This window comes from Anolis sagrei, chromosome 1 (assembly GCF_037176765.1).
Source record: "Anolis sagrei isolate rAnoSag1 chromosome 1, rAnoSag1.mat, whole genome shotgun sequence".
Taxonomy (NCBI): Eukaryota; Metazoa; Chordata; class Lepidosauria; order Squamata; family Dactyloidae; genus Anolis; species Anolis sagrei.
Genome location: NC_090021.1, coordinates 258,496,969 through 258,509,803, shown reverse-complemented (window position 1 = coordinate 258,509,803; position 12,835 = coordinate 258,496,969). Strand labels below are relative to the sequence as shown.

Genomic DNA, 12,835 nt, shown 5'->3' with positions numbered 1-12,835 from the left:
CTGTACTTTTTATTGATGTGTTTCAAGTGGCTTTTCAGTCAATAGTGTTTGAATAGTATAATTTGTTTACTTGTACTTTAATGTTATGTTTTAGTTGTATCTTGTGTTTAGTCTCATTGCAAGTCAACTTGAGTATTGGGAGGATGATGGAATATTAAATAAATAAAGGAGGAGGAAATGGGAATCAGGTGTCTTGCTATAGCAGCTGAAATGGATGAAAGAAGAAGAAAATGTATATTTGTATAAAGAGAACTGGAAATACAACTGGTAATTATGTGTCTATTTAGACTGGACGAGTCTGTTCAAGTGGAGGAGACATTTCTGATTATGGGATGCCATTGGCTAGATGAAATGGCTGTACACATAAACATAGATGTGGCTTCATCGGCTCTTTATTAAATGTGATCTAATGCAATTATCAATTCACAGATAATACAAAATTGAGAGGTAGTTCCAACATATTAGAGACTGAACATTTTTCCTTACAGAGAAACAAAATAAAAAGTGTAAAAACTGCCCAGAATCTGGTGGTGCACTGGGAAAAATTTCTAATATCACAAAAGGTGGCAGTGGGAAGGGTAAATGTCTTAATCCACTGCAATCACACAATCATTCAATGCACAAAGACATGATTGAATTTATGCAGTTGTTACATATAGCACTTCAACGATGAGTAATGTACTGTGCCATAGAATGCCTGCATAGTTCAAGTAGAATCAACAAAAATATCCCACAGGCAAAATGCTGGACTATATGTTTGTCACTATTATTAAAAAAAATGAAATGGGATACAAACCGAGAGAAGTATTTTCTGTTGAGTACAGAAGAAAAGAAAAATGGAAAGTAGATGTGATGCCTGATTTACTGGGTGACAAATGTTGTGGGGCAGGAGCAGAGCCATAAAGAGCACTTTGATGGTTGTGGGAGTGGAGACTTCTTCCCAGAAATCTCCAAGAGCTAAGGGATCCAGGATCAGCATGGAACTGCAAACTCATCATTCTACAATGGGTTGGACAATGCCTGGATCCGGACTCATGTGTGGGTCAACTATATCTATAGCTCTAACCAAATAAACTACAGCCTAATTCTTTCCAGTTAAATGTGTCTGTCTGATCTGTGTTTTCCATGGGGAGCAAACGTTGCCCCTGCACATGCAAACATCAATTGTAGCTCCTCATCTTATCTGGAACAAGGTAAGTGGGACCTAATGTCAAGAGAGAAGCTTTTCAAGGAGAGTAGAGATCTCAGCTGCCTTGAGAGGGTAGAGATCTCTTTTTATTCACAAGTTAAAGAGTGATTTAAGCAAGACGAGAACAAAGGATGGAGAAAAGGATGGAGAAAGTTATTTTTACTTATAATTGTGTAAAGAGAACAATCATGTAATTTTAAAAAGTGTACAAATGTCTTTGAAATTGTAGACAGAAGATGAATCTGTAAAAGAATATATGATAAGGTTGGCCCCACATTTTGGGCATAATGTACAAACGGATGCTTAGGGGAAAATATGACTAAAGTTATAACATTTATTTTAACAAGTAATTTGAGATAACATATATATAAGATTATCTATAGATGGTACTTAAAGTCAAGTAGGTAATTTAAAACATCAGTAAGTGCTTTATGTTAACAAGGATTTTTTCTTTCACATGTGCAAGAAATAAAAAATGGTCCACAGATTGGAAATGATCAATATACATTCTAATTCTTAAGTACAAGGATACCAGGAATTATAGTAATAACAGGGCGACGGCATTAATTTCCTATGAAAGTAAAGTGATGCTCAAAATTCTAACAAAAAGATGTTTCCCACATATGGAGCAGGAAATGCCAAATGTTCAAGGTTGGTTCAGGAATGGAAGCAACACAACAGATTTTATTACAAACATACACTGAATAATGGAGCACATCATCGAATTTTAAAAGAAAATCAGACTGTTTTATAAATTATAGAAAAGCCTTTGACTGTGTTGACTGCAAAATATTTGCCAGCATACTGGTCTCAAGATTAAAGGAGTTACTATCAGCCAGAGCAAAAGAAGAACAAGTAGGCTTCCTTCCCAAATGCCAACTAAGAGAAAACATAAGAACGATAATAAATGTTATCAAATACTACAAAAAAAACAATCAGAAAGAGGTAGCATTGTTATTTTTAGATGCCAAAAAGGCATTTGACAATGTGAATTGGAGTTTTATTACCTCAGTTTTAAAAGAGATGGATGTAGGGTATCACTGTACGAATGCTATCAAATCAATTTATTCACATCAAACAGCCAAAATCTCCATAAATGGACAACAATCAGCAAGTATCCCCATTCAAAAAGGAACTAGACAGAGATGTCCACTTTCCCTACTACTCTTTATCTTAAGTTTAGAGATACTATTAAATACTATAAGAAAAAATAACGAACTAAAAGGACTAAGAACAAAAAAAAATCATACAAAATCCATACTTTCACAGATGATGTAGTCTGTATTATAGAAGACCCACTAGATGATACAAACAAATGGTTACAAGAAATTAACAAATTTGGCGATGTAGCAGGATTTAAAATAAAGAAAGAAAAAACACAAGTTATTACCAAAAATATAGGCAAAGAGAGAAAGAGAGAACTTCAAGAAAAAACAGGAATTAACATAGTCACCAAGATGAAATATCTAGGTATAACAATCTCAGCCAGTAACTTAATGAGAAATAACTATGAAAAAAATTGTCAGCAATTAAGGGAAAATTAAAATAATGGGAAAACTTGAACCTCTCCCTGCTGGGGAAAATAGCCACAATTAAAATGCACGTTCTACCAGACATGCTCTTCCTGTTCCAGTCCCTTCCAATAATAAGATCTAAATCAATATTTCAGAAATGGCAGAAGGAAATAGGAAAAAATTTATGGAAAGGTAAAAATCACAGAATAAGCTTCAAAAACTTGACAGATGATACTACGAAGCCTCTGACTTGACATGGATAAGAGATTGGTCCTTTTGGGGGGGGGGGGGAGAGAAAATATTGGCCCTAGAAGGCTTTGACCTGGTACAGCAATGGCATAGCTATCTATGGAGAGGGAGAGCAAAGAAGGGAAGGAACTTTAAAAATTATCTTACAATAGCTGCCCTCATCCAAGTATGGAATAAATATAAAGAGAGACTATATACAAAGGCACCATTATGGTTCTCACCTAACAAGGCCGTGCATATGAGGGAGTTGCCTAGAGAAAAATGGCTGCCATACAGACAATTACTAAAAATAAGCTCCCAAGGAGTTAAGCTCAAAACAATAGAACTAAAACAAATTGACTCGTCTCTCTCGTGGTTTCAATACTGGCAAATTAAAGAAAGTTTTAACATAGATAATAAAATAGGCTTTGAAATAAAATATACATTCTGGGACAAGATGTTAACATCCCTCAACCCCCCCCCCCCCGGTTTTTTCGGTTTTTATTTACTTCTTCTTTTTCTTTTTTTCCCTTCTTTCTTAAAACTTTCTTCTTATGTTCGCCAGGTTTTCTGTTGAAATTTCCTACTTTACTAAAATACATTGTTCCCACTCTTTTTATGTAATAAGACAAAATATGTACTATTACTCTAAATCTACTGGAAGCTCCTTTCTTTAGGGAGCAATCTTTTACTTGCAATAAAAACAGTTTAAAAAATGAAAAACTGTGGATCATTTTTAAAAGAAATGGGTGTGCCACAATGATTGATTGTCCTGCTGCATAATCTGGACAGGGTGCTATTATTAGGACAAAATATGATGAAACAGAATGGTTTCCAATTGCCAAAGGAGTCAGACAAGGCTCCATTTTATCAATCAGCAATTCATATGATGAACATATTCTATGTAAAGTGAGAATAGACTTGGGGAAAGGAGATGTGAAAACTGGAGGAGGAGGAACAATATAAATTATTTAATTCCATTTGCCATGAAATGGAAGGTGATGCCTCACAATAAATGGGAAACCTTACAGGATGCCTAGGATGGGAGGCTGAAGTCATTGCACTCCATGAAATTCATATTCCAGTACCCTGTGTGGGAGAATAACTCACATTCCACCTAACATCTGATGAGCAGCCAGCAATGTTGTACTCCATTAGGTGGTATAAGGTATCATTGCCTCATGGTTGCAAGGCACTGCGATGTTATGATGGGATGAAAGAAGAATGGAGAAAATTGGGACAGGAGATAGCAAGATGGAACTACCCAAAACAGAAGCCACTTTTACTGCTCTCAGCCATTCCTACCATGAAAAAAATTGCATTAATTAGTAGACATGGTTAGGTTCCGTCGGAATCCTCAGAATCTTCGGAAAGATTTGCTTTTTGAAGCGATTTTGACGTTTTTAAGCAAACCAGAAGTCCCTTTGCCCTTCCGAAGCGTTTTCTGCCATTTCTCTTATGAATCAGTAAGTGAGTTGGCGTTTACCCACTTCTGGTCCCTGGCCTCAGCTCAAGCAGATGAATTTCCTCTCTTTCTCCTCCTGCCGGTCACCGGCCCCTGGGTGTGTGCTCTCAGCCTTCTTTTCCCTGCGGGCTTGCCAACACCAGAGCACCTCTCTCCCAGCATTGGAAAGCCTCTAGCTGAGTGAAGTGGTTGGCAAGTGTGCCCTCTGCTGCTTCCCGCCTCCTTCCTCATGCTTCTTCTGTCCTTTCTGGGTCCAGCTGGGGCTCGCTGCTCCCAAAGGTCGCCTTTGGCCTCGTTCCTCACTCTGGCCTGCACTGGGCAAGGAGGACACAGCGGGTGCAGCACTCACAGAGACCTGCCTGCCTAACTGCCTGCCTAAACTTCCTGGGCCAGGAGGTTAAAACTATTATTATTATTATTATTATTATTATTATTATTATTATTATTATTAAGAATGGATGGCCATCTGTCAGGAGTGCTTTGATTGTGCGTTCCCTGCATGAAGGCAGAAGGGGGTTTGTTGTTGTTGTTGTTATTATTATTATTATTATTATTATTATTATTATTATTACTGAGGCTGGGTGACCATCTGGAGTCTGGGCAAGCATTTTAAAATGGAGTGGGGAATTTTGTCTCTCTCTCTTCCCCCTCCTTCTCCCTGGGATCATGATGTGGTGTCACTGTTTTGAAAAGGACTCTGACAAATATAAAAGTATTTTTGGGCTGGTGCTAGAGTATTGGGGGGGTGTAAAGTTGGGGGGAGGCTGAATGTACACAAGGGGAGAGGGAAAGAAAGAATAGCAAGAAAGGAGTGAGAAGAAGAAAATCAGCAAAGGGAAAGGGGAAAGGAACTTGGAAGCACTAAACATTGATCACCTGGATAATGTTGATACATCATTTAGGCTTCATCACTGATGTTGATGATGAAGTACTGAAGCTGGAAGAAGAGAAATACCCAAGATAATTTTTTAAAAGTATGGAAGAGAGGAAAAAAGAGAACATGGGGGGGGGGGGGAGAGAAACTTAGTAGTTTTCTATCCAGATTAAACTGGTCTGATTTACCTGGGAGTGAGAATGTCTGGCAGCATAGAGTGTTAGGTGAACCCTATGTAAATTGGTTGGATGAGATTCTCTGAAAGTGTAGAGGCTGGAACATAGTGGGATGGGGTACGCTGGCCAATAGACTAAAAAAACAGGAACTAGGCTGAGTTGTCAGAGGGGAAATGAGCAAATACAGACTTAATTAAACAGGAATTGATTCTGACTGCAGTTGATTTGGGGGTGATATTTCTAACCATCTGGCCAAATGCATTAATTTTAGAGAATGTATTGAGTAGAGAGTTGGGAGAAATCTGACAGATTAAAGAGAATGAGAATAGATTCAAAAGTATAAGGATAGCAAGAGTGTTGAACACTAAATTAAATACTCTTTATCTAGCATAAAATGGTCTGATTTAGTATAGTATAAAAGACAAAGAAAAATACGTATGTTTTAATTAGGGAACTGTGGTTGGCTCTAGGCTTACAAATTATAATTAGGGCTGTCACCCAATCGTTATTCAGTTAATTGTCAGTGTTTTAGATTATTAATAGACAATCAGTTAATCTGCCTATTATTTCTAGATTTCTAATGAAAACGTACAATTTTAAAATGTAGACATGTTTTCCTTCTATTAAATTATACAAGAGGTGATGAAAGAGAGTCAAAAAGATGATTACAACATTTAGCTGTCTCAAACTTATATTTTAAAGGAAAAACCCCAAACTAAAACAAAGCTGCTTCTTTGATAAGAAAATAAGATCTGCTTTACTTCAAACATTGAGATGCAGAATACTGTGGAAAACACAGAGGCTGGAGAAATGTGACAGCTACTCACCATAAAGCATGCAAGAATTGCTATATACTAGTGTTTAATTCTCTGGTTCCAGCACACAATGAAAAATGGCCCTTCCCTAAGTGAACACCTACATGTGCCACTTAATCCAAGGCCCATTTCTATCCCACATCAATGATAAGGCAGAATCCAAGTCACCTAGTTGGGCTGAAACTAGTTCAGCTCCACTGGACCATCACCTTACCTTGGATGCCCTTTATCACCGCTGATAAACCACAGGGCCCAGAATACCAGGAAATGTGCCTGCTGATGGCTAAGAGTTCTCTGGAGATCTGTGACCATCTGCTGAAGTGACAAGAGATGACATGGACCTAATCCAACCTCTTCTCTCTGCACCACCAAGCACAAGGAAAAGGCCAGTGTGGATAGCGGGCTGATTCAGTTTAGAGCTGATCCACCTGTGCACACTAACCCTGAAGCACAGCTCCAGAGTTTCGTTAGCACTTTGGTCAAAATAGGGTAAACTGCTTTTCCTCTGCACCACAGACCAGAAGTCCCTAGACATCATCTGGATTTCTAGGTTCAACTTCTATTCAACTCAGGGTTTGGGCCCAGTGTAGACACACCCTAACATGTCTAAGCCTCCTAGACCAAGCGTCCACAGCTTTCATGTAGAGTAAAAACTGAGAGGTCACTAATTGCGGATACTCACTACCACAAGTTGGCGAACCTAGGAAAATCACTTTCTCTCAGCCTCTAAAGAAGGCAATAGCAAAGTTCTGAATAAATCCATGATAGGTTTGCCTTAGAATTGTCATACGTCAGAAATGACTTGAGTCACATAACAGCTTCTGAATCTTTACAAAGACTTCAGGAATAGTCTCCTACATATCCATGGCTACTTTGCTCTGCATTTAATCTTGCTTTGCATAGAATCGCATTTAAACCTAAGGAGTGGACATTTACACACAAGGGATAAAATCAGTGTCCCTCAGAAAAATGTATTCTGAGATACATACACGCATAGATATGCATATATCCCCCCAGTACTAACTGATTCTGTATTTACAATCCATGATCCTACCTAAATGAATATAAATCTCCCTAATGAAATTGATCAGTCTTGAAGTGGTACCTTCAATACTCTTTACTATGTAAAATTGTATATTTCATTTTACCCCATTATTAATTTAACTTTGCCTTTTTAGTTTGCTCTGTTCTGAGTATAGTTAGGGCCCACTCTTTCTAATTGCACTGCAAATTGATTTATGTACAGGATTTGGTGGTAACATGATCCTACCCAGCTTGTGGGCTTGGAGTTTTCCCAAATGCTCTTTGTTGGTTACTCTGAAAACATATTGCTGGACTAGATTAAGCTTTGGTCTGTTTCACTGTGGCAATGTTTACTGAAAACTTCAGTTCTGTTTCAAACACTTACTGAATGCATACTTCCTGAATGAACAGTGCTTTCAAATATATATGTAGGGATCACAGCTGATAGCATTCCAGCAAATGTCATTAGATTAGTTTCTGTTTTGGCAATCTTACAATGGAGGATGTGCAAGGAGCTGAGTTGGTGGGCCAAACTACCATATGGCAATTCAATTTCCAAATGAAATAAAAAAGCCAACATAACTCTTGCATAGGAATAGAATGTGCTTCACAAGGCCACCATCTAAGGCAGGGGTCCCCAAACTTTTTGAACAGAGGGCCGGGTCACAGTCCCGCAAACTGTTGGGGGGCCGGATTATAATTTGAAAAGAAACATGAATGAATTCCTATGCACAGCTGCATATATATTATTTGCAGTGCAACCCCCCCCCCCCCAAAATAAAAAAACAAAGACCCACACTTCTATATAAATAAAAATGTAATGTTTGTTTGTGGGATTAACAGAACTCAAAAACCACTGGACGAATTAACACCAATTTTAGACACAAGACACCTAACAACCCAATGTATGTCCTTCACTCAAAAAAAATGATTTTGTCATTTGGGAGTTGTAGTTGCTGGGATTTATAGTTCACCTACAATCAAAGAGTATTCTGAACCCCACCCACAATGGAATTGAACCAAATTTGGCACACATTTCTCCCATGACCAAATGAAAATAGTGGAAGGGTTTGGTGGGCAGTGTCCTTTGGTTTTGGAGTTGTAGTTCACCTACATTCAGAGATCATTGTGGACACAAACAATGATGGATCGGGATCAAACTTGGCACAAATACTCAATATGCCCAAATGTGAACACTGGTGGAGTTTGGGGGAAAATAGAATCTTGACATTTGGGAGTTGTAGTTGCTGGGATTTATAGTTCACCTACAATCAAAGAGCATTCTGAACCCCATCAATGGTGGAATTGAACCAAACTTGGCACACAGTTCTCCCATGACCAACGGAAAATACTGGAAGGGTTTGGTGGGCAGTGTCCTTTGGTTTTGGAGTTGTAGTTTACCTGCCTCCTTGGAGACCAGAGCGGCCGGAGCAGAGGGTTCCAGCAATGGTCGGAGCGGAGCCGGATGGGCATGGCCAGAGAACGCCAGCATTCCCTGGCCACGCCCACCCAGTGCCGCTGGCCACGCCCACCCAGCGCCGCTCCAGCCTTCACAGGAACCCTCTGCTCCGGCCGCTCTGGTCTCCAAGGAGGCAGGTAAACTACAAAAGGCTTCTCCCTCCCACACGAGCATAAGGGCCGGAGCAGAGGGTTCCCGCGATGGGTGGAGCGGCGCCGGGTGGGCGTGGCCAGGCCAGGCCAGGCCGCGCGGGCCAGAGAAATGCCCTCGGCGGGCCGCATACGGCCCGCAGGCCGTAGTTTGGGGACCCCTGATCTAAGGTATACTAACAGGGTCAACATTCAAAACAAACAGTGGAAATGTTACCACTTTACTACACTACCCATCAGCAATTGCCAAAAATGAGCATGTACATTTTACACATTTATCAAGGAGTTGTAAACTTAAAAGAATAAAACTTCTCACAAGTAAAGATCTAACAAGGCTGCACTGAAAGACTGTGATACCCAGTGGATACTCAGTCCTGGAGCAGAACTTGAAAGCATACTTCATACTTTTTGGACAGATATTGACTGTGGAACTCTGGAAGTTGTAGTACAAAACAGATGTTCTCCAGGTTTTAAGGCATTTTTGCCACTGGCTATATTGGCCACAATCTCAGATGGGATGAGTCTCGGTTGAAAAAGTTTACTAATAACCAGAGTTGAGAAGGAGCATACTTGTACATGCCATTTGCTTCTATTCCAGCAAGACTTTGGAAACTGATTTTTAACAAGAAATTTGCTTTCATTGTGCTGTACTGTTTTAAATCTGTTTTCAAAGGATCGCCTTCTCCCATACAATCTGCCCCAAACACTTAGGTCCTTTGGGGGGCAGTTACTCCAACCAGCCAGAACCGGACTGGTAACCATCACCCAGAGGACCTTTTCATCTGCCGCCCCAAGACTGTCGAATGACCTGCCAGAAAAGCTAAATGAGCAGTCAGAACTTAAAACCCATCTCTTCTGACAGGTCTACCCAGACAATTTTTAAACATTAATTTTAAATGTGTGTCCTTTGTTTAATCTCTGTTTTGTGTATTTTAATAATACTTTTATCGAAATACATTTTAATATGTGTACTTGTGGCATTTTTACAATGTTTATGTGTTTTAATTATTCTGTAACCCACCTTGAGCCATGAGAAGAGGTGGGTAAGAAATATAATAATAATAATAATAATAATCATCATCATCATCTTAGTTTTAAAGTATGTTTTAAACTGTTTTAATTCTGTTTCTCTTTAATGATGTTTAATCTTAAATGGGCATGTTTTAATTATATGTCTTGAATTGTATTTTTACCTATTTGTATGCCACCGTTAGTTTCAATTTGGAAGAAAGACAGAATTTAATAATGTGATGAATGGGTGAGTATTTCAGTTCTCGGTGGGAAAGTCCAACTTGTTCCTTCCAAGTTTTGAAAATGTGCAAACAGCAACTGAGAAAGTATCTTTCTCTCGACAATAGATGGGAACTAAGAGTTTCCCTGAAAGCAGAAGGTCTGAAAGTGCTTATTTTTCTTCTCCAAAGGAGAACTGAATGACTTCTCAAGTCTAATGATAGAGATAAAATGGGCAGTGTGCTTCTTTTATTTCATTTGTGTCCTGTCTCCTGGCAATCTGTTTGATATTTTGCAAATCCATTTCTAATGCATGATTTTGAGCTATGCACAAACAGCATGGGAATTTCCATTTCCACCACCAACTGGAGAAAAACAAACTCTCCCCATGTCTGTCTGAGACATCATAGTGTCTGAGCATGTTTTTCTGTCTAGCAACTGCTTGTCTAGAAAAATCTGCCTGACTTTGAGAACCATCTTTAACTATTTGCCAGATACTTCTTCATGTCTGCAGTTAAACATAGTGGCCTGAGATGCTCTATTGATCTAGCACTTAGAAGTGGTGTACAGTTGATTTAATACAGGAAAGGCAATGTGGTACAGAATTGCTTTGTGGCTGTGAGTATGCCACTCTCAAGTCTAACCGTCTTTACTTTTCTCAGTTAAAGCTATACTAATTTTATACTAATTTATGCAATGCTTTTGATACGAAATAAATAAATCTATTGTGAACAAGGTTCAAAAACAAACATATTTATCAAGATGAGAGAATTAACTGAAACTTCAGGAAAACATGAAGAGAAATGTTATTTGACCTAGTTTTTCCTTTTAATTTGTTTCTGACTGACAGTAGGGAATTCAAGTGGCTACACCTGTCAGTTCTGAATGAAAGAATGAGGGTGAATGCTCAAATACACCTAATATGATGACATAATATGTAACCTCAAGGCCATTTAAAATCAGTTACCTTTGAAACTTTTAATAATTGCATCCTGTTCAATTAAAATTTATAATAACAATTAAATAATCAAGCACAAAAATGTAAGTGGCTTTCCCTCTTGAATTCGACTGGCATTAATAATTTTAGTGTACAAATATATGGTCATTCATCAAGATTGAGATTTCTCCTTTCCCCCCAGTTTGGACTGATAATGCAGAACAGGAAGAATAAGAAATGCATTTCATAGCTTTTCTATTTTGCATTAGTGTAGGCATGTAAAGATACCCATATGATCCACCCTTGATTATCTCTAGATAATGCTGTACTACATATGTTTTTTTAAACATAAATTGATAATACTTTTGCAATACGATAAGCAAAGAATCTGTATCTTCATGCTTGTGTTATCAGGCTTCGGCACTGGGACAGTGGTGATGTTTTTCAGATGAAGAGTTATATGAAAAATAGGCTTGAGGCCATCATGAAGTTCAATGGAGATGAAACTGTGTAGTGTGGTTAAAGCTCAATTCCCATGGTTGAGCATGGTGATCAGATAATGATATGAATAAACATAACAGTTTAAATAATGTACCAGTAAGGCCTTCTTGCGAACCACCATGAGAATTTCGGGGGGGGGGGGCTGAAGCCCCTGAAGCCCCCCCCCCCCCCCCCCCCCGGCTACATGCCTGACTCATGGTGAAGAACAGGCATGGAGATAACAAGAAGTGTGAGAAATCTACTCTTAGGAAGGGAAATTCACTCCTGTAAACATTATCAAGAGAAAAAGTGTCTTCACTGAAGATTTATCACTATGCCTTGATTTTCAAAATCCAATTATCACGTGGACAGAAACTGAGGTGAAAAGCCCTAGGAATCAAAGCACCCTTGTCAGGTGGCCATCCAGTCTCTGTTTAAAAGCTTCCAAGGAAGGGGCTTCCACCACACTTTGAGGCAGACACCTTGATTCATTTAAATCTGTTTTCAGGTCAGGTTATGGGATGAAGATGATGACTTTGTTCATCATGATGGATTATCTTCACTGGGAACTGAACAGAGGAATGGCTTTTGCTGAACCTGTCAGCAGCTTTTAATTCCATTGACCATCATATCCTTCTCGGCTGCTTTACTGTGATTATGCACTATTTTACAGTGACTCCATTCCCTCATGCAGGGACAAGTTCATAAGGTTGCCTTGAGAGATTCTGGTTCAACTCATTGTTTTCCATGTCATTCAGCATATATGTGAAACTGTCAGGAGAGGTTGCTCAAAGATTTGAGATTCAACACCTTCAGTATACTAATGACACCCATTTTACGTCTCCTTTCCACTGAACTGCAGTGAAGCCCTTTTGGTTCTAAACAGGGTCTAGTACCAGTACTAGCTTATGAAAGTGAACAAATTGAAGTTTAATCCACATGAGATACAGGTACTCCTATTCGGCTGACATATCAGAGGATAGGGATTCAGCCTGTGATTAATAGAGCTTCAGCCCCCTGAAAACACAGATTCACAGTCTGTGCATCCTGGATTCATCTTTGAGCCTTAAAGCCCAGGTTACTGAAGTGGCCAAGAGTTAATTTGCCAGTTATATGGAATGGTGACACATGACTTAGTTGTATTCCATTTGGATGATGTAATTCACTCTATATTGGGTTGACACTGAAGCATGTTTGGAAACTTCATTTGGTACAAAAGAGCTGCAACCAGTCTGTTAACTGGAGCTGATTACAGCAGACAGATAACTTCCTTGTTGCAACAGCTCCACTGACTAC

General features: G+C 39.0%; 1 protein-coding gene across 1 annotated transcript in view; it reads right to left on the bottom strand.

Moving 5' to 3' along the window:
* Positions 1–9,024, bottom strand: part of LOC132760967 (doublecortin domain-containing protein 1-like) — a 57,936-nt gene extending 48,912 nt beyond the window's left edge. The window contains exon 1 of the mRNA XM_067466909.1: positions 8,686–9,024. Coding sequence (XP_067323010.1) covers positions 8,686–9,024 — 339 coding nt within the window. The remainder of the gene's footprint in view (positions 1–8,685) is intronic.
* Between the last annotated feature and the right edge of the window lie 3,811 nt (positions 9,025–12,835).